Here is a 23,113-nt window from a genome sequence, read left to right as displayed (position 1 = left end):
TCATCTGCTTTGTAAGATTTTGTTCGCTGTAACAATGTGCCTGACACAATTGTTCTGTACAGCTCCAGTTAATTATGAACAAAAAACAATCTTTCAAACAGGTTCAATTATTTAACTACTGTTAAACATTTAATAATTTAGTCATCATTGCTTTTTGACCGCTCATAGATTGTAATGACAGAGTATGTTCATTTTGAATTAGAAGAGTCATTAAACTAAGAAAGATTACATTCCTAAAGTAGTGGTATCAGAAAGATGTTTGGTTTTTAAAATGATGTTATAACGATGTTGCTCCATAATATTAATTAAAATACAGCTTCAGAAATATTGAATGTATATTTCTGGAATTCTGAATGAATGATGAGCTAGCATGTCTTGAATGAGAAGGAACAATGAGTAAACTACATATAATCGGTCATATGTGGCAGTCACATTGGGAGACAGGAAAAAGAGATATAGTAGCTGAATCCACAGCAAGAAGCACCAAAGAAATCTCCCTAGTTATATTGGGTTGTAAAGGATACTGGGGAGATACTGTAAAGAATACTGTACAGATAGTCCTCAAAATGTTCTTACATATTAAAGAAGATAATCAATAAATCACAGAGAAATATAATTCTATCATTTTAATTCTATCACATATTTAATATTTAGTATGTAATATTGACGAATGTATCTTTTCCTTTATGTACACTGAGAGCATTTGCACCAAGACAAATTCCTTGTGTGTCCAATCACACTTGGCCATTAAAAGGAATTCTATTCTATTCTATTCTACGTATACACTATGATTTTACATTTAGGTTTCCCTTTTTGTACGCAGAAAATGTTATGGTGAGATCACAGGTGCAGATGGATCTTCCAGTAGCTGTTGGGCCATTAGAAATTGAAATAATAACTGTGGAACACAGGTCAGAGATGCTCATGTACACAAAGGCTGACCTAAATTGAGGCCCCCAAAGTTGCTTTCAGAAATCCCTGTTGATTAGGAAAATCTGGATCCACCTGACAGAGGCAAGTAAGTTTGGCTGGCTAGAAATGCTGGAGTGACAGAATCAGTTTTCTGAAAATGTGACTTAGGGACCCCTCTTTTGGGGAATACTAGGGAAATTTCTATTATGCCTATGGTATCCTATGGTATAACATGCCATTGATTGGAAATATGTCTATGCCCATGGAAGAAGGAACTTAAAACCAGCGGAGAGTTCAATAGTGTTCCTTAGATCCTGTGTATACCGCTAAGTCACAAAATGACTGAACTTTCAGAAGAATGTGAAAAACAAAAATATTCTTTAGATGGCAAAAATATTATCAATCCAGATTATAATATAATGTTTAGAAATATCTGTATATTACTAAAATTCCCCTTGTTGTGACCTTTTAACTTGGAGAAATGATGTATTATAGGGCAACAATTTTAAAACCAAGATACCTCAAATGGACTAAAGTATGGAATTCATCCAAAATCCAGATCCATGAAATTTGGGAAAGTTGTGGCTATTTTAGTGCTACTGGCTGCTGCTGTGTTCACATGATCTTCATTTTCAATGTTCTGTGACAGTTTCCCAGTCAATTTTACAATGCCTCACTCCCTCTCCCACTCAGCAGCAGCCACTTACCTGTCTCCTGGGAATGGACGGGAGAAGGAGGAGAGGGAAGAGCAGGGAAGGACATTGTGTCCCCACATACCCTCCCTGACCTGCATCAGCCTCCCATGCACCTTTTTAAACCCGTGCGGTAGCTCTTGTCCAACCCCTGGCATTATATGAGTGCTACAGGTATTCTTTGACCATGACTGGTTGCTTAGCAGCCGTTCAAAGTTCTGATGGACTTGAAAAAGGGACTTACGATATGGATACAAAATTTTGATGTCTGACTTACCGGTCACATGACCACATTTTTGGGGCTCAGCAACTGGCCCACATTTACAGCACCTCAAAATCATGAGACCATGATTTATGACTTTTTTTCCTCAGAAACCAGCCTTTACATCAATTTCTGGCCAAAAAACAAAAGTGCTATAAATGGATTCACTTAACAATCATGGCAATGACCCATGAAGTCAAATATGGTTGCAAGTTGAAGAGCATCTGTACTTAAGGTTTTCATCAGTCTAGAACAGTCTCAAAGGTCCTAACTGGACTCTGTTTTCTTTTAAAGACCTTTCACTTGTCATATAAAAGCTGCATCAGTTCAGTTCAGGAAAAACAAAGTCCAGTTGCCTTTGGAAAAAACATTTTTGGGACAAGCATGAGCTGGATGACTAAGAATCTCCATAGAGGATCCAACTTCACCCTTACGGGCTACCAATTGCAAAAATTCAGGCATTCAGAATGGAGCTCCATTCCTCTGCACCGCACCAGTGTGGTGTCACCACCGGAAGTACTATAAGATATGGAATGTTTGGTATGAGTGGTTAGAAAGAAGATGCAAAGGCGTCAATCGACAGCAAAAATGAGAAAGTGTTAATGATGTGTGTGAGTGTGTGTATGTAACATCCTATGCACAAGCAAACCACCCAAAAGCAACTTGCAGAAAAATGAAATTAAAGCGCTACAAACCCTGAAAAGAGATAGCAGCATAAACATCCTCCCAGCAGACAAAGGGAATGCCACTGTAGTAATGGACAGAAAAGACTACGAAACAAAATTGACAGACCTACTCCAAGACTCCACATACAAACCCATAAACACAGACCCAACCACATATCTGGAAAAATTAACCAAGAAGAAAATTATAACCAGCCACATGAGCAAAGAGATCCAACAGATGATCATCCCAAGAGAAAAATCTTCCAGATGCCCCAAACTATACGGCCTCCCAAAAATACACAAAGAAGGCATACCTCTCAGACCCATAGTCAGCTCCAGAGGAGCACCACTACAAAACCTAGCTAAACACTTAGCAAAACAGCTACAGCCCCATGCTGAAAAAGCAGCTTCACATGTACAAAACTCATACCACTTCTTGGAAATGATCAAAGATCTACATGTGGAGCAAGAAGATCTGCTTGTAAGTTTCGACATGGTTTCACTATTCATTCAAGTCCCGATAAAAGAGACCCTTGAAATCATCAAAAATAAATACCAACCAGCTAAACACTTCATGGAACTAACAGAACACTGCTTAACCAACACATATTTCATATACAAAGGACAAAGATACAAACAAATTGAAGGAGCCCCTATGGGATCACCACTGTCACCCGTCATTGCAAACCTGTTCATGGAAGAATTCGAATCCAGAGCCCGGCCAATGCCATCCACAAACCCAAACTATGGTTAAGATACATCGATGACACATTTGTGATTTGGCCCCATGGAAAAGAAAACCTAAACAGTTTTCTAACACACCTAAACAGCACACACCCCAAAATCAAGTTCACCATGGAAACGGAAACAAACAAACAACTACCATTCCTAGATGTACTAATCTACAAAAAACAGATGGCACACTAGGACACACCGTATACCAGAAGAAAACACACACTAACCGCTACCTCAACACCCAATCCCACCACCACCCAGCACAGATAAACTCCGTGGCTAAAACACTAATTACCAGAACCAAACGCCTGGCAGACAAGACACACATTAAGATTGAACTATGCACCCTGACTAAAGTACTGACAGCCAACGGCTTCCACAAAAGCAAAATCACCAGCTTGATCCACAAAAACACACTGAAACATAATAGAGACCCAGAAGATGAACAGACCTATGGAACAGCTGTCCTGTCCTACATAAGAGGTACTACAGACAAAATTAGTAAGGTACTACACAGACATCACATCAAGACTGCCTTCAAAACAGACAGAAAAATAGCAGCCATCCTTAGCAACCCCAAAGATAAAATTGACCTGGAAAACCAAGGCATATACGAAGCCCCTGTGCATCATGCCCAGCCACATACATTGGACAGACCAATAGAAGAATAAGTACCCGCCTGGATGAACACAAAATGCAGTCAAAAAGCTGGAACACACTTCCTCACTAGTCCAACACATGGAAGCCACAGGTCATAGCATCAACTTCAATGGCACCAAAACCCTAGCCACTATAGAAAACCCTAGCCACAGAATCATCAGAGAAGCCATAGAGATTGAAAAAAGACCAGAAAGCATGAATAGAAGAGATGATTCCACCAGGCTGTCAATCATTTGGAAGCCTGCACTCACAAACAAAAAAATCTCCATACCACAAGCCAGGCAAACACCTGGGCACAAACAGATCCCCCTGATACCTCCAGCTCAAACACACCCCAACCAGGCACCCAAATGAAACCCAGCTTCCTAACTAATGATAGCCGTCCATTTACCCGAAGCCAAGCTGCACTAAAGACCTCCAATAAAGTAACACAATGCTGCCAGCCAATCAAGATACAAAAAGAGCCAAAAAACAGACAGAAGATATTAGAGACACCAATCAAGCAGAACACAGCAAACTCCGAGACCAATAAACACAGACCGAGACTCCCAACCAATCAGGATGAAGAAAAAAACCATTCTGGCACAGCAATAGGCTGCCCCAAATTTAAATCTGAAACCACTGTAAAAGTCTGACTCACAGACGAACACTATACAGAAGCCTGATGATGGCAGATGAGATTCTGCTGAAACGTTGCTACAACTTTAAAAGAACAACTACAATGACGTGGGAAAATACCGAACAAAGCCGAATGCCATACATGTAAGTACCATAAAAATTAAGAAAACAATATATATATATATATATATATATATATATATATATATATATATATATATATATATATATATATATATATATAATAGTTTTATAAGTTAGATTGAGAAATAAGAATAAAAGTGAATAAGAATGGATAAGAAATTGATATAGTTTTATACTTTATTAATTAGTGTGAACACTGTTATGAAATCGTTGTAAAAAGTGGAAACTGTTTTTTTTAAATGTTGAAATGTTGAATAAATAAATGTATTAAAAAATAAAAAAAGAAATCTCTATAGACAGTCTGGAGCAGTATTTCTCAATCTCAGTAACTTTTAAAATGTGAGGACTTTAATTCCCATGCTAGCTGGGGAGTTCTGAGAATTAAAATACGCACATCTTAAAATTGCTGAGACTGGTCTAAAGGAATTAAGAAGAACAAACAAAATTCAAGATTGAAAGTAAATATTTATTTCCTCTGACTGAAACAATCTCTAGATCCAATTGAATTGCATTCAGAAGTAGTGAAGAATTTTCTGGATAGTCTGGTTGAAGCTTTATGAGATATCCTGGACAAGAAGTTCAGGTGAATAGTTGATTACCAAAAGTTACCACAATATGTGTCTTTGTCCACAATAAATCTTCCAGGAAAATTTTATTTCATGTTTCAATGGAATAACTTCCTTAGCAGTTTGTGGGAATGCTATAGACATATACTATAGCAAAACATTTGATAAAATATGTTGTCATGCTGATTTAGCAAGCTAGTGAATTAAGTGGATACATTAACTATGGCTCAAAGAACTCCTACTCAAAGAATGCATATTAATGGAATCTCATAATTGGAGAGGGGTATCAAGTGGGGTGTCTCAAGGATCAACCTTGGTTTGTTATTTTTATTAATGATTTGGATAAAGTAGGGAATGCTTGTCAGATAGGCAGATGATGCAAACTTGGATAGATTAGGTAATACTGAAGAAGACAGAAATTTGAAACAGTCTTTATAGATTGGAAAAAAGTGGGCTAAAAGAAATTGAATGAAATTGAATTGAGATGAGTGCAAAATTATATACATAGAAAACAAAACCAAATGCACAAGTAAAGAAATGTTACATGCATAGATTCATTCATACATACATGGCAAAGTAAGATAAAAAGTGTTTATGATTTACAGTCTTTCAAAAATAGGAGGAGCATAGAAGGCTTTTATATCTGGAATATTGAGACAAAACCAAAAGACCAAATAGTATCTTATATTTAGGGGTAAAGTGAGAACAATTAATGCATAGTAATAATAAGAGTAATAGAGACAGAAAATTTCTAGATGTCTTAGTGGATCAAGAACTGAAAATGAACCAGCAGTATTATGCATTTGCTAAAAATGCTAATGCATTTAAATATATTTTAAATACAATATCCAAATCAACAAGAATTAATTGCTCTATCCTTTATTAATGAGGCTACATTGTACTGTTTGGAAATTTGTCAGTGGGACCATTTTATTTTATTGGTTTAAATAAATGAAAGGTGTGACTATTTTAATTTAACTAAATTATAATTTGACGTTTTCAGTGCTCCTAATTAAGTACCCTCCCCTCCCAACTCCTCAGACTGAAGATCAGATGAGATACTTGGAGGTACTAAAAGCAAGTTCAAGTGCAACCATTTTCTGCTGCCCTTGATAAAAGCTTGGTGAATGATTTTCATCAAAGCTAGATCATGCAAACTGGATGAGACAAGATGTTTTGGACAACAGTCCCTTTCCTCTGCAGGAGAAATGGAGTGTCCATAAATGCTATGATGAATGCTCCAAGGCAGTTTAATGTAGCACTGGAGAAAATAGAAGCCATTACCACTGGAGAAGTTCCAGTTATGACAGGGAAAATAAATGGTGCTGTTACAGGAAATGTACCAATAACAAAATACCTGCTGTTTGGGAAAAGAGAAGTAAAACATACAATACCAGCTAAACAGAACTAATTACCTTGCTGTATCCATTACCCAAAAGTGACATTTGTTGTTAATTGAAATTTGACATGGATTACATTTCACATGGTATTTTAGGCATTATCTCACTGTAAGCTTACTCTTTAAAGTTGTATAACCACGTTGGAAAGGTTATGGGGGAAATGAAGATCGCTTTCTTAGGAGATGAAAAAAAGAATGATTCATATACATTTGCATTCATGTCTAATAGAAATGATTTAGTGAAAATATTGTATTTAGTCAAGATAAAATAAGGATAAGGTTCTCTAGATATTAATTTTTAATACATTGCCAAAAGAAATTTATACCATCACATGTTCAAAGTACATGTTTTTAGATACCAAATCATGCATCAATACAAATTCTTGGTTTTTTTTAATATCAAAGCTGTTATTTGTCTGTTTTCTGTTTGGATTGCTGCATTGTAGAAGGCAAACTATCATTTAATTTTTAAAAAAATCTGATATGTTCATATTAAAAGATTTTGAGCAATAAAATTAAGTGAAAACTTTTGTTTAAAAATCTGTGGAAATTGGAAGTGATAATATGAATGGGAGAATTAAATTATTGAGAGAAACAAGTTTATAAACATATAGTGGACAGACATTATAAGAAAGCCTTTTCGATTTATATGTCATTATCCATTTTGAAGAAACAAAATGGTTACATTCTAAAAGAAAACATATTTGATATATTTATTCCTGTCCACAAAATATTTTTGTTTTCCAAGATATCAGATTGCTTCAGCCAAATTTCAAATAGATATTAATCAGGAGGTGATCCACTGAAATAGCAATTTCACTTATAAAAAGATTAAACTATGACTTTTTTTTTCATTTAAAAGGATTTGTGCTTATGGATCAGTGTGAGTCATGTTTCCTTTCTGTAACATATACGCAAATCTGCCATATGGAAACCAAATTTTACCATTTGTGTGTGTGTAGAATTCTTGAACTTGCTTGACACGCATAATAAAAATTTCATATAGTTGTTTTCCAGTTCTGTACTTTGGAACTTTTAAATCAGTTATATACTCTTCTTTCCCATTTCCTGTGCTGTTGTTTGTTCGGCCTCATAGATTGTTTAGGCAAAAATAAAATATAAAGAGTCGCTTCCAGGGCTATTTCAAAAACTATTGGTGCATGGAGGGACAGAAGGATATTGAAGTATTATTAGAAGATGAGCCATTTAAGGATGAAACGGCTTCAAATATTTAGGGCAGCCCCATTTTCTACCACATAATACTTTTCTATACATGGGAATACGGCTGATAGCATGGGCCATCACACTGTACATGTTTTGATTCCTGCAAATTATTTTCTTTCTACAAGAACAGAAGAGACCATTGTTTTCCAACCTGGCACCATCTGAGCATGTTAGACAATAACTTTATTTCCAGTCAGCACAGGCTAGTTAGGAACTAGGGAACCCTGCTTTAACACATTGGAATGGTGCCATCATAATATTGGAAAAAGGACATGTCCTATTAGAACCTTGATTTCAGTAAGATCATCTGAACAGTTGTATTTTCCCCAAACATTTTTTAATTAACTTTGAAAAGTGGTATTGTTGCTACTGTTAATATTATGAAACCATTTGATCAGGAAGCTTATTCTGCAGGATTTATCATCTTTATTAGAATTTAATGGAAATGTTTTTAAAATTTTAAAAAAATTGTAGACAATTATTTACATATTTGTTTATCTTGATCTGTATGATCATTTCATTAATTCACTTTTTTCATTTATTCCAATGTTCCTTTTGTAATAGATAATAAGAGGCTACTTGTAATAAACAGTGATAAATTCTAGTATATACTAGATATATGGGTATGTAGTGTATTTCCATATATTATATTCTAGTAAATTCTAATAAATAATAATATAAATATTCAATTGGATATACTAAGATTTGCCAATGTACAGATAGTAATTAATTTTAATGGAGATAGCAATAGCACTTAGACTTATATACCTTTACAGCCCTCTCTAAGTTTTTTTTTTTTACAGAGTCAGCATATTGCCTCCAACAATTTGGGCCCTCATTTTACCCACCTCAGGAGGATGGAAGTCTGAGTCAACCTTGAGCCTGGTGAGATTCGATCTGCCAAATTGCAGGCAGATGGCAGACAGCAGAAGTAACTTGCAGTACTGCACTCTAACCACTGCACCACTGAGATCAAACAAAGATGGAAGGAATATATTTAAATTCTGGAAGATAGCAGTGTCAACATCCAAGTTATCTTGAAATAATATTTCCTATTTACAAAATATTCTAGAGTTACACCAGCATATCTGTTTTTCCCAAACTGGAAGACTACAGGAATTGATAGAATATTTACAGATATGACAAACAACTGAATCAGAATCTGTAAAAGTTGTAACCAAACAATATCAACAAATTTGGAGGACAATATAGCCAATATAGATTGGAAGAGGTTGGTCTACATACCAGTACAAAAGAAAGGACATTTAACAGACTGTGCAAACAATCAAATAATACCTCTTTATTTCACATGCTAAACAGTACACAATCATCTAACACAGATTAAAGCTCTCTATATAAAGTGAGATGCCAGATGATGGAGCTTGATCAATAAAAAGTTATTTTGCAGAAGTGCAAGAATTCCAATCAATATGTGATGGAAAATGCCCACCCAAGGAAAAGGGAAGATGATCAAGCAGGGAATTAGCCTTTAGTCATTGTCCAACCACAAGAAATCCAGGATTGACCACCACCACGCCACTCCCTCAAGCCCCATACAACCTTATCTCTTCCCAAGGAAAGCAAGCATTCTGGGAAGATGCCTGTATTATAAGCAGAATGAAGTAAAGTAGTTTATGGATTAGGAGCTAGATGGGGAACATATCAAATTTGCAGATGACACCAAGGTGGCAAAAGATAAACTTAAGATTCAGAAGAATGTTGAAAGACTTGAACATTGGACACTCTGTAACAGAATGAAATTCAGTGGTGAAAAAAGTTAGGTTCTACAATTAGTCAAGAAAAATGCACAGATATAGTATAAGGTGGATCAGTAATAGTAACTGTGAGAGGGATTTTGGAGTCCTAGTAGACAATCACTTAAATATGAGCCAACAATGTGCTGCAGCTGCCAAAAAAGCCAACACAACCCTAGGCTGCATTAACGGAGGGATAGGATCAAGATCACTTGACATATTAAAACCACTTTATATCGCCATTGTAAGACCACATTTGGAATACTGCATTCAGAGTGCAGAGAAGATCAACAAAGAAGATTATGGGACTGGAGGCTAAACATATAAAGAAGGGTTGCTGAAATTTAGTATGTATAGCTTAATGAAAGAAGGACTAGGCATGACATGATAGCAGTGTTCCAGTATCTAAGGGGTTGCCACAAAGAAAAGGAAATCAAGCTATTCCCCAAAGCACCTGAAGGCAGGTCAGGAAGCAATGGATGGAAACTCATGAAGGAGGGAAGCAACTAGAATTAAAGAGAAAATTCCTGTCAGTTAGAACAATTAATCAGTGGAACAACTTGCCTTCAGAAATCGTGAATGCTCCAATACTGGAAGTTTTAAAGAAGAGATTGGACAACCATTTGTCTGAAATAGTATAGTTTCCTGCCTGAGCAGGGGGTTGGACTAGAAGGCCTCCAAGGTCCCTTCCAACTCTGTTATTCTGTTAGTTACCTTGAACTCTGTATGTGTAGATCTGGTCATTTGTGCCTGACAATATGGACTGTGTTGGAATGAAAAAATTCCGTATATTCTCTCCTCCTTATTTAAAATTTCATTCACTCATTCATTCAGCCTATATTCTCTGATTGCAAGAAGATGAATATGACTTTAAAATTGGAGGAGGAAACATCAATAACCTGTGTGCTATAGCTAATGATTCTCCTCTGATTCCAGGCTCTTGTAATAGAAGTTGAGCGCAGTGTAAACATGGGTATAAGATTATATTTAAGAAAAACAAACTAATAACAGGTACAGCAGCCAGTGATATATTTGACAACGAAGGTACTGAAGTGGTAGTTAGTTTTTGCTCTTTTGGATGGACTGTTAAGAGTGAAAGAAGTAGTACCAAACCAATACACACTAATGCTTGGTATGAAAAAATAAAATGATATTCAGATGCTGTTATCTGTCTATACTTACAAAGACTTGCACAAGCAACTATTTTGCCTGTGAGACTGTATAGAAGCAAAGTGGGGCTTTGAAGAAGTTTGATAGAAAGACTATTGATGCGTTTGAAATTTTGGGTTGGAGGAGATTCTGAGAATATATGGGTAGCCAAGAAACAAAAATCAATCCAGACTTGTCACTCAAGGCACAAATGATCAGGGACAAATTATCATGATTTAGGTACAATATGAAAAGGCCTATCTCTCTAGAGAAAACTATCATTATTGGAAATGGGGGGAAAAAGGGAAAACAACCAGCATCAAGATGGATGAACTTTATTACTATGGCAGTATGTGTATCTTTAGAAGTCCTGAAGGGTCAGTTTGGTGATATTTCAAACTAGAAAAATTGTCTCTATTTTTTTCACTACAAGTTCACATTCATTTGATAATACAGAATTAATAATAGATAATGGATGTAATTTTTGATAATCAAAATTGTATTGCCAGTTTCAAGACTTGGTTCTTTTCCAGAAATCTGTCTTTGCAACAAGTTTTTTAAGTTTTTCTGATGCAATAGAAAGGGTTTTTTTTTCTTTTCAGTTTGGCACTTATTTCATAATGAAAAATGACATCAGTTCATTTATATGAGTAACAGATGGTAATATCTTTGCATGAATTTATAGTTGGGATCTACAGGATAAAAATAAAAGGAACCTAAAACATATTTAATATTCTTCTATCTTCTTCAATTTGGTTATAGTTTCAGTGTATATTTTTGCACTATATTGCATATCTTTATAAATTCATTTTTACATTATATTTTGCACAAAATTAAAGTTGATAAATTTGTCTCACTGACTGACTTGTTAGTTTCCAAAACCTTTCAGTGTTTCAGAGTTTAAATATAACTATAGGATAAGAAAATTTTAATTTCTAGCCAAGTTGACTATATTTGATGAGAGTTGAAATTCATGAACATCTAGAAAATCATATGCTGACCGTTTCCGGATAGCGGAAGACAGATATGAAAATGATTGTATTTATATCTCAAAAAATAAAAGAGCGTTTGATTTGTAGAAAAAGAACATGCAATAGTCTGATGCTGATGTAAGCTTGTAAATGTAAAAATAGTAATCCTACATATTGCTAAGATTACCTTAAATATGCTAAATTCATCTTAAATATATGATCACATTTATATTTTTTATTCTCATTACTCAGTTACATTATATTTCTCACTGATATGCTTTTTGAGGGTCCAGTTTAAAAACATATGTGAAAAGGAATTGTGACAAAGTAGCAAAGTTAATTTTGTTAGTGCTACCAAACTACAGGAACGTAATCAAAATGTTTATGAGCCAAATATAAATTTTGATTGCCAAGGCCAATTATGACTAATATAATTTCAATAATACCAATATTAGTTTAGCACTTAGCAGTAGGTCTGGCCTGAAAAAACAGTAAATCACTTACATTCAGAGTTAAATGTATTCATGTCTGCAAATCCTTTTCCTAATACAAAGAGAAGGAAAAAACGTACCTTGGAAATTATTTTTATGATTATTTTTATTTTAACATTTTATGCATATCCTACCCAGCTCCTGTCCTGGCATTACTTTCTTGTGTGATATTTTTAAAAAATGATTTAGAATGTTGTGTATTTGGAATTTACCATGAGCCTATAATCTTGTTAAACATCTTTAATATTCAAATACTAAATAACTTTTTCATTTGACTAATGTTTTAAGAATAATATTTAGATGATATATTTCATGGTAAATGCTGTATTGTATGAATGTTGTCATTATAATTCCAACTTGTGTGCAGTTATAATTATTTAGATTTGTTATTTTATCATGTTGATACTTTTGTAGTTAAATAGATAAAGATAGTTTATTCAAAAGAATAGGTTCAGAACTCTTGCGAATGGTAGGCATACTTGCACAAATGGAGCTTCGCGCATGAGCGCAAGTGCCCATGGCTTGCACACGTGCCTGCCACTAACACAAGCGCCTGCCATTCATGCAAATAGAGTTGCATACACGCTCTTGCCCACCACTCGCGCAGCCCAGTTGTGAACAGGCTGCAGTCCAGGGCTGGCGACACCTGTTATTAATGATCTTGGATAATTCAATTTCATTGCACTTCCATTCATTGGAAAATATTTTTAAAAATTATTATGGGACAATTATTATGGGAACTATTAACAGTTTTGTATACTAAAAATTCATTTACACAGTTAACCAGATCACTTCTTTTCAGGAACATCCATTACTTGGTCAGCCTTTCTTTGAACTTCATCCTTGCCGGACAAATGAATTTATGTCTTCAATATTATCCAATTTACATAAACAAAACAAGTGAGTAATACCACTGTACATTCTCAAACCCAACCTTAAATATTTCATGAAAATATTCAATAGTGTATTTTTAGTAATGAACTATTGCTTAAAAACCATACATGTTTTCTATAGCTTGGGAGAAAAAAACAGGTAAAATAAGGTACTAATTCCTAAACTTATTGTTATAATGAGTATATAATTCTTATAGTTCATAATTCAAATGGTTCCACCATCATAACTTCAAACAGTTGCTGAATGAATGATTGTAAGTCAAGGACTAACTAGATAGTGTTTTTTTGATTACCCAAAATTGTTCCATTAATTAATTTAATCAATGTACCATCTTAACAAACCTACCATGCCAAGAAAAAAATCCAATGCCAAACCACAACCTAAAGAAAAAGTAATCCCCACCAATGAACCACAAGACTCCTGCACATGCCTTAAATGCTACAAAACTCTAAAGGATAATGAAAACTCCATCAAATGTTCGCTATGTAACAAATACGCTCATCATTCTTGTGTTTTAATTTGAGCAGCTTGATTTTTGCTTTCTTTTTCTTTGCTGGTTTAAGACATGCTAATTTATCTTTCCTTGGCATTATTTCTACAAATCTAGAATACTAGTACACATTCTTCCTTAGTGACCTCACTTAATATCCTTATCTGCCATATATGTCTTCTTTTTCCAGATTGTCACTAACAGTTTTATGTGGCTACATTGGCTTTTGCTGTTTTTCTTTTTCTTTGTTAAATTTAGTTACAGTTGTGTTTTGAGCATCTTCCCATTTTCTTTGTCTGCCACCTATTATTCCTTTGTATTGATTAAAGTCTGTTTTCTTAGGTTCAAAAGATGTGTTTGACTATAATCTGGTTCTGATAGTAGGGAGCCACCAACTACAATTCCCCTCTTTGTTATTTTTCCGGGTAGCAGTTCAGTCCTACTGCTGTACAGAGTTGAGAATTTGAGCTTTCTCATATTTCTCAAACACTAAAAAATTCAATTGAATGCCTGAAATAGAGAAATGTGAGAAGAAAATAAGCTATACTCTCAGATCAGTGTCCGGTCGTCCATTTACTTGGGTTACTTTACAAATAACTTGATGTTTTTTAAAATTCATCAAAGTCCAGTTCTATGGGCTTTAAACACTCTTTCCAACATTTCTTTCTAAAAGAGCTTTCAGTTAAATGTGACTTTGTGCTTTTATTTCATTATAGGTTCCAATATGTTTCAGATCTGTTGAATTGTCAAGTTGGATTTTCTTCTTATACTTAATTTACAAATATAAACAATTGTAGTGAAACAATTTCACAATCACCAACTAAAAGAATAGGAAGGCAGCTGAGACAGAAGTGAAAAAGAAAGGAAAGATCTTGTAACAGCATGCTTAGTCTTGGTAAGAATCACTCCAATTTCTGCAGTGGAATTTTCCTTGGAAAGTGGGACTCAAAGGAGGAAAATAGCTGCAATTAACAATCTGGAGTGACTGTCAGATTTAGTTTAAAAAAAAAAAGATATTGCAACTAGAAGTAACTTTAAAAGTAAAGGACAGATTGGATTGGTTAACCCAAATTTCTGGACTGTATTTTTACTACTACTCAACTTGAAGAACTTTAGGAAACTATTGGAAAACAATCTTATTCAGAGACATATTGATTGTAGTTAAAGTGTTTTAATTCAGCGAGTTTTGCTCTCTTTCAAAAATCCAGCGTGCTTTGAACATCTTGTTACAGCCTATTGTTTACAGAGTAATAGCAGCAGCAATCAGACCAATAAATTCCTCCCACCCAGTAAATCACAGCTGCTCGTAAAACAATTAACCCTTTCCTTGCAGACTCTCAATACTACCTCATTACTTTAATCAAACACTGATTAATTCATTATCTCAAAACTTACAACTTTTCTACCTCATCACCTATATCAACGATTAGATAATCAATTTCTATAAAATATTTCATTAATGGTTTAATTGATTTATTGTTTTAATTGATTAGTGTGATTAGAGTGTTTAGTGCAAATAGTGTGATTACTGATTAGTTTAAAAGATCAAGATTCATGTAATTTAATTGATTAGTAAAATCAATGATTTAGTGAATTTAATTGAACAGTGTGATTAATGATTAGTGTAATTAATTGATTAGCAATTAGTGTAATTAATTGATTAGGCTGATTGTTTCTTAGGAAAATTATTTGACTAGAGAGATTACTGCAATTGATTGATTGGTGTGATATTGGCTATATTGATTACCCAAAATTAACAAAATTAACAAACCTACCATCTTAACAAACCTACCATGCCAAGAAAAAAATCCAATGCCAAACCACAACCTAAAGAAAAAGTAATCCCCACCAATGAACCACAAGACTCCTGCACATGCCTTAAATGCTACAAAACTCTAAAGGATAATGAAAACTCCATCAAATGTTCTCTATGTAACAAATACGCTCATCATGACTGCTTGGGATTACCCGAGCAAATGATTCAATACCTAGAATCATCCAATGAGTTTCCATATCTCTGCAAATCATGCAGACCCAAACTGGATCTGTTGGAAAGAGTTGATACCATTGAAACACAAATAACATCCCTTGACACCATAGTAGCATCCCTGGACGCCTTAAAAGAAAGATTATCCAACCTTGAAAAAAAAGACACAACGCAAAAACCTGAACATCCAATAGCTACAAACCACATTTCTATCCAACAACCACAACCCAATCCACAAAAAAACATAAGCCAGACAAATAATGATATCCCAATCCTCATCAGAGAAACTGTTGAGCGTGAACGGAAACGTCCAAACGCCATCTTATTTGGTCTAGAGGACATCAATGATAATGATGACATCACAACAGTCCGAAACATCATCAGTGATTATCAAGCATCAACCATCTTCCCTGATGAAATACTTGACATTTCCCGCATTGGCTGAGAACTCAAAAACAGAGGCGGCTCTGTGGCCCCACACTTCTACAGGGGCATTTGCAAAAATGAATCAAGCAAACGTAAATTCGTTTACACTATAAATTCACTCACCAAAACCAACACCAACCATAAGAACCTCTGTTGTCGTCCTGACCTAACCATACAGCAACGTGCCCGCTCCCGTGTACTCCGCACTGAACTCAAAAAACATCTAGACAATGGAGAGAAGGACCTGTACATTGACTACCTGTACATTGACTACCATGCTGACTGTATCAAAAGTAAGTCACACAACCCGCAACTCAGATTTAAGCTTCAACCACAACCCTACCTCAACCAATCCACCATTACCCAAGACTAGGCACGCACGCCCCTAACTACCTCAATTCCAACTACTGCTAGCCTTAAATGCAAGCTACTCAATGCAAGAAGCCTTGTGAATAAAATACCTGAATTTCTCCTCTTATAAATATGGCTAAATTCGACATCATATTTGTCTGTGAAACATGGCTCAATGCATCTCTCCCTGACTCCATTACCACAGTAAGAGACTATCATGTTTACCGATCAGATCGTGAAATTCGTAGAGGAGGTGGTATTGCTATCTTCCATACAAAGTCCTTACATCTAAAAAACATCCAAGTTACCCAGGAGCTTGCTCTTCCTGAGACCATCATCTGTGAACTATCCTTAAATATCACATTTCGATTCTTACTATGTTACAGAGCACCTGATTTTGACATCGGACATGTAAACAAGCTAAATACACTACTAACATGGACAGCATCCTGCCCACACACTTTTATCTTTCTTGGTGACTTCAATCTACCTCATATTGACTGGACCCTAAATGAATGTACAACTGAACCGATACACGCAATCTTCTACAATGCTGTTACAAATCTGGGACTGGAACAACTAGTAACCAACAACACTAGACTAAACAACTGCCTCGATCTCATCTTCTGCAATAGTTTGAATTTAATTTATGGAATACAAACTAAAGAATCCTTTTCCAGCAGTGACCACAATATGATTGACTTTTGTCTCAACATACGCCCACACAAAAATCATCACAATGACGTAATCCCCAATTATAACTTCAAAAAAGGCAACTATGATCTTATAGACAACGATCTCTTATCCCTTTATTGGCAATCTCTATTCACTGGATGCAATACTGTTGAAGACCATTACAACATATTTTTACTTGAAGTCAAAAGAGTCATCAAACTATATGTACCAACAACAACTCCCCCCCCCCCAAAAAAAACAGATTACCCATAACAATAAGGAAACTTCAATCCAAAAAGAGATCACTCTGGCAGAAATACAAATCTGGTCACGTTGCCAATTTCAAAAGCCGATACAAAAATTTATGCCACCAGATAAAGACTGAATGCACCAATGATCACATTAAACAAGAGGAAAACCTTCTATGCACCAATTCCACCCACGCTTTTTACAATTTTGTAAACAACAAACTCAAAGACTCAAGGTCCATCCCACCCCTGATAGGACCTAATGGTAAAGACTGCAACGATGACACCATTAAAGCCAACATCTTTAACACATTCTTCGGCTCAGTATTTGTAAACAGCAATGGATCATGCCCAGTATTTCCTAGCCGAACCACAGACAACTACAATGATCTAATACATATTGATTTTACAGGAGACAGTGTTGAAAAAGCACTACGCAATCTAAAACCATCTCTATCTATTGAACCGGATGGAATATGTGCCTACTTCTTAAAAAAGCTATCCACTGCCATAGCTGAACCTCTAAGCATAATCTTTGAAAAATCTTTCAGGACCAGCTCCTTGCCTAACCTATGGTCACAAGCCACGGTCATCCCTATCTTCAAAAAGGGAGACCCCAGCCTAGTTGAAAATTACAGACCAATCTCCTTATGCTGCATCACCTGTAAAGTCATGGAATCAATTATTAGCCAATCCATTATCCTCCACTTAGAAACAAACAACCTACTCTCCAATAAACAAATTGGTTTCAGGAAAAAACTATCCTGTAATCTGCAACTCTTACACTGCAAAAACATATGGACTACACAACTCAATCAGGACAAAGCAATAGATGCAATCTACATAGACTTCTGTAAGGCCTTTGATTCAGTGGTACACGACAAACTACGCCTAAAACTAAAATCTTATGGTATCTCTGGACAACTGCATAACTGGATAGAAGCATTCCTGTCAAACAGACAACAAATGGTCAAAATTGGGAGTCTCCTTTCAAATTATGTACCTGTCAATAGTGGTCTCCCTCAAGGCAGTGTTCTAGGACCAACTCTCTTCATACTCTACATAAATGACCTCTGTGATCATATTAAGAGCAACTGCATTCTTTTCGCTGATGATGTAAAGCTGTTCAATACCACAGACAATACTGCTACCCTTCAAAAAGATTTTGACTATGTATCAGAATGGTCAAACAAATGGCAACTTCAAATCTCAACAAATAAATGCTCTGTCTTACATATTGGCAAAAAAAAATCAGAAAATAAAATACAAGCTAAATAGTCAAGATCTTGTTGATGATCCAAACTCTGTAAAGGACCTTGGAATACTCATCTCTAATGATCTGAGTGCTAGAACCCACTGTAACTACATAGCCAAAAAGGCATTAAGAGTTGTTAACCTAATCCTACGTAGCTTTTTTTCTGGTAATATCACACTACTAACTAGAGCATACAAAACATTTGCTAGACCAATACTCGAATAAAGCTCATCAGTCTGGAACCCACATTACGTATCTGATATTAGCACAGTTGAGAAAGTCCAGAAATATTTCACAAGAAGAGTTCTCCACTCCTCTACTCGTTGTAGAATACCTTATGCCACCAGACTTGAAATTCTAGACCTAGAAAACCTTGAATTACGCCGTCTTCAGTCTGATCTAAGTATGGTATATAAAATCATACATTGCAATGTCCTACCTGTCAATGAATACTTCAGCTTCAACCATAACAACACAAGAGCACACAATAGATACAAACTCAAGGTTAACCGCACCAAACTTGATTGCAGGAAATACGACTTCAGCAACAGAGTGGTCAATGTCTGGAATACTCTACCTGACTCTGTAGTTTCTTCCCCAAACCCCAAAAACTTTAACCTTAGACTGTCTACTATTGACCTCACCCCTTTCCTAAGAGGTCTGTAGGGGGCGTGCATAAGCGCACCAATGTGCATACCGTCCCTGTCCTATTGTTTCTTTTATTTTTCTTATATGTACCCATTTCATGTATTCATAACTATGTATATACTTATACCTATTATCTTGTAAGCAATTGACAAATAAAATAAATAAAATAAATAAAAATTAATTAGAGATGTCTAACAACTGTGTCTGTCTCAAAGTACACTATACTGGAAGGTTAGAATTGCCAATAATGTAAATTGTTTTACAAAATGTTCTTTCTTATAAGCTGTATGTTATAATATTTTAATAAAAATAGTGCCCAATTTTCAAAGATACTTGGAATATTTCATTACTCTTCCCCTAAATAGTAATGTACATTTTATTTTATTTTTTGTAGGCATACGAACTATATTATTTCATGGTTGAGTGTTGTTGGCCCAGTTGTGGGTCTCCATCTGCCTTTGAGTTATGCAAAAGCCAATTTGGAAGAGACTTCAGGTGCTGATTAAAGAGGTAAAATATAAGGATGTCATTATTTATTTATTTATTTATTACATTTTCATGCCATTCATCTCCACAAGGGGCAACTCTAGACAGCTTACAACTAAGTAAAAACAATAAGATAAAACATTAAAATAAATATTAACATTAAACATGATTAAAAATCATCAAAGAAGGGAAGGAATGGAGCAAGATGTACATGGAATGGAGGCAGAGTCTTATCTCAGTCTATCAGCCACCTTCTCATGCCAATTGGAAAAGCCAGCTATTCAAACTCTTTCAAAAGGCCAGAAATGTCCCAAAGGAGCTTTTTCAAGAGGCAACTGGACTTCCTTGTTTTTCTTTGAAGACGTTTCACTTCTTATCCAAGAAGCTTCTTCAGCTGTGACTCTTGATTCTTCAGCTCTGGATGGTGGGAAATGGAAGAATTTATACTCCTTGCAGACTGCTGGTCATTTGCATTCTTTTAGAGAGCTGTTGAGGCCCCCTGGAGGCTTATCTGGGTTACCTGCGTAGTCAGGATCATCTGAGTAGTGCAAATGGGTGTGGATCCTTCTTGGAATTGTTGAAAGAACTATGTTGCAGACTGGAGATAGATGATGTCGTATCCCTCCCCTTCTGTTGAGAAAAGGTTGTTCAATTTTGATGTTGATGGCACCTTGTTCAGTGAAAGTCAGCGAGGGGTCAAAGAGATCATCTATGTCAAAATTGAACAGCCCGCTCTCAACAGACATCATCTATATCTAAAATGGGAGTATGGATTTTCTAAAAGGTAATCTGAGTTTGTTGCTTTTTTATTATATGCCTCATATTTTGTAACTTTCCATTGATTTTACACTGTTCTTTAGAATACTATAAACTGATTGTTTTTGTATGAACACTCAAATTATCTGGCTAGTGCAGATTAAATTAGAGATAATTTTCCCTATGGTTGAGAAACTGGAATAATATATTTTCCTGTTTCTCTATAGAGAAATTTTCTTTCCCATGCTATATATGATTGTTACTTATGACACAGTACTTACGACTATAACTAATAAGATTGGTCTCACTTAAGAAGAATAAAATCTAGGATGTGAAATGTAATAAAATAAATGAATATGGAAAGATCCTTCACAAACATTTTTGTCTAGGAAAAAACAAATACATTTTGAAGTGATAACTGCATCTAGTGAATCTAAAATTGTTTATTTTTTTCAGAGTATGTTTTCAGTTATAGTTATTTGTATTAAATATTTATGCAGTGAGAAACTTTTCAAATGCTGAGGGTAATTATTCTAATAAAGAAAAAATAAAAGCAAAATTTATCAAAAGCAGTTTAGATTCATTTTTACATTTTGATCTCATTCAAACAATACTTTCTGATTACATTTTCATTGTTATTTCAGATTATGAACAAAAATATGGATTTGGGTGAAATATAAAGTGTCACAAGCCTTATAATTTAACATGCTTGGAACTAAGAATAATAAAACAGTGAGACCATGCTGCATTGATATATAGTCTGATGAACATCCAGTTTAAAAGAAGTTCTCATTTCAATCAGCATACATGATGCCATTGATATACAAATATTGATTCATATTATAATTTCTTTGTGATAAGTGGGAAAACAGATAATTCTGCCCTAAAACAAGTAAGAGGAATATTTTGGAGCAACATCTGGACAAGTGATTCAAATCATAGAAAGAACATAAGCAATTGCCAAAATATGTGAAACCAGGAACAGTTACAACCATTTCTCTATCTTGACTGCTGTTGGAGCTTATACAAATTAATGAAAAGGAATAATGTGTATGAACAGTTGCCTTGCTGCAGGACTCATGAGCAAAGCTGATAATATAACTTAACATTCTTCTTTTGAAGATTTAGTATGAAATCTAATCATACAGAATGTTAATAAACCAGTGCATACATAAGGAAAACTATTATTGGCTATAGCTTCTATTTATAAGCATTATAATATATCAAGAATGGCTAACATTTGTATGACTTATTACCAATTTTATATCATGTGGCAATTTTATTTTTTTAAGTGTCTTTCCTATCCCTGTAGAAATGAAGAATTTTGATATAAAAATGCAGTAAGGGATGTAGCTTTCACCAACTTATAATTTATGGTCCATCAATCAAATGTCTAAGCCTGGGTCTCATACCAGAAATAACCCAGACCTGGAAGAAAGTGTCTAGGGGTCAAAATTGGCTTTGAAAAGAATCTGTTACTGTGTCTGGATGTCATTCTCATAAATAAAATGGCAGCTGCTTTCACACCTACTTGTCTTTCTCTATGTTATTTCTTTAAAGAAAAATGTTGGACTTAGAAAAAAGTAGTATATGTAACAGCCCAGTCCACACCACCTGAAATTTAAGTCCTCTAAATAACATGTATCTTTGTTTTATGGTTTCTTTTCCCAGCTGGTTTTCTTTTCAACAGAGTTGCATAAAGGTAAACTGTGCTGAAAAGTTTACGTTACGAGTTCCACAGCTTTATTTACAAGTCTGTTTTATGCCTACAACAATCTAGACAGACACACATGCTAATGTACGGTTGTGGCTTACTCTTTCAAGAGGTTAATTAGCAGTCGATGTATGAAACCAATTAGCAGAAAATGGCCAGGTTTTTATTTCAATTATCTTATTTAATTAGTCATTGCCTGATTAATGTCAATTATTTCTCTGAGATGCACCCTAGCATAGTTTGTGCCTTCCACTTGGTTTTCATTTCCATTAGAATAGTATCAGTTGTCAACAAAATCTGCCTATTTCTTACTATAGTAAATGGTGTCGATATTCCAATATTGTACTATTCTGATTACCAGTTAATTTCAAATGCTCAATGTGTTTTGAAATTAAAAAGACAATTCATTACTTTAGCTTCTTTCATAATATTAGGGTGTATTGAGATAATTTATAGGGTACAGTTAAGTGTATGTCTTTTCGTCAACTCAATAAGCAAATCTCCACAGAGATTAAATAGATTTCATATAAATAAAGTTACTATAATATCAGTATGAGAAATATTACACTGTAATATAATATCTATATAATGTTCTGCTGCACAAACAAAAGACACCAGAACTGCCACAATAGATTTGATGTAAGCCGTTTATCGTCTCCCGAACTTACGCCGGCACTTCACTGACCAGCGGCTAGATCAATCTAGCCACGATTAAAGTCAGGGCTAATTTCCCAAGTTATCCACCACCTTTAATCATTGAATGTGACATAGCCCTGCCCACCTTCCTGGGTGTGGAGCTTGGATATGAGGGCACCCCGAGCCATCAGAAAATTCCACCAGAATAACCCGACGGGTGACGGGGATTCATTGAACCAGCCAGGTCATGAATAGCCGCACCTGTTTATTCAGGTAGAATGATTGGTCCAAGCTTATGATTGGTC

The 23,113-nt window shown here is 35.1% G+C and overlaps 1 protein-coding gene across 2 annotated transcripts in view; it reads left to right on the top strand.

The window, feature by feature from the left end:
- Positions 1-23,113, top strand: part of ATG10 (autophagy related 10) — a 145,638-nt gene that overhangs the window by 103,203 nt on the left and 19,322 nt on the right. The window contains exons 6-8 of one of the 2 annotated variants that reach the window (XM_026672036.2): positions 13,045-13,142; positions 19,611-19,726; positions 21,103-21,988. In XM_026672036.2, the coding sequence (XP_026527821.2) occupies positions 13,045-13,142; positions 19,611-19,722 (210 nt within the window). In that variant the 3' untranslated portion in view covers positions 19,723-19,726; positions 21,103-21,988. Of the gene's footprint in view, positions 1-13,044; positions 13,143-19,610; positions 19,727-21,102; positions 21,989-23,113 lie in introns of those variants that run through there. The other variant, XR_015748155.1, reaches the window with a different exon arrangement.

The sequence above is a fragment of the Notechis scutatus genome, chromosome 2, assembly GCF_049901735.1.
Source record: "Notechis scutatus isolate UNSWTSFEM ecotype Mainland chromosome 2, rNotScu1.2, whole genome shotgun sequence".
Taxonomy (NCBI): domain Eukaryota; kingdom Metazoa; phylum Chordata; class Lepidosauria; order Squamata; family Elapidae; genus Notechis; species Notechis scutatus.
Note: the sequence above shows the minus strand (reverse complement) of the source record. Positions and strands in the feature narration are given on the sequence as shown.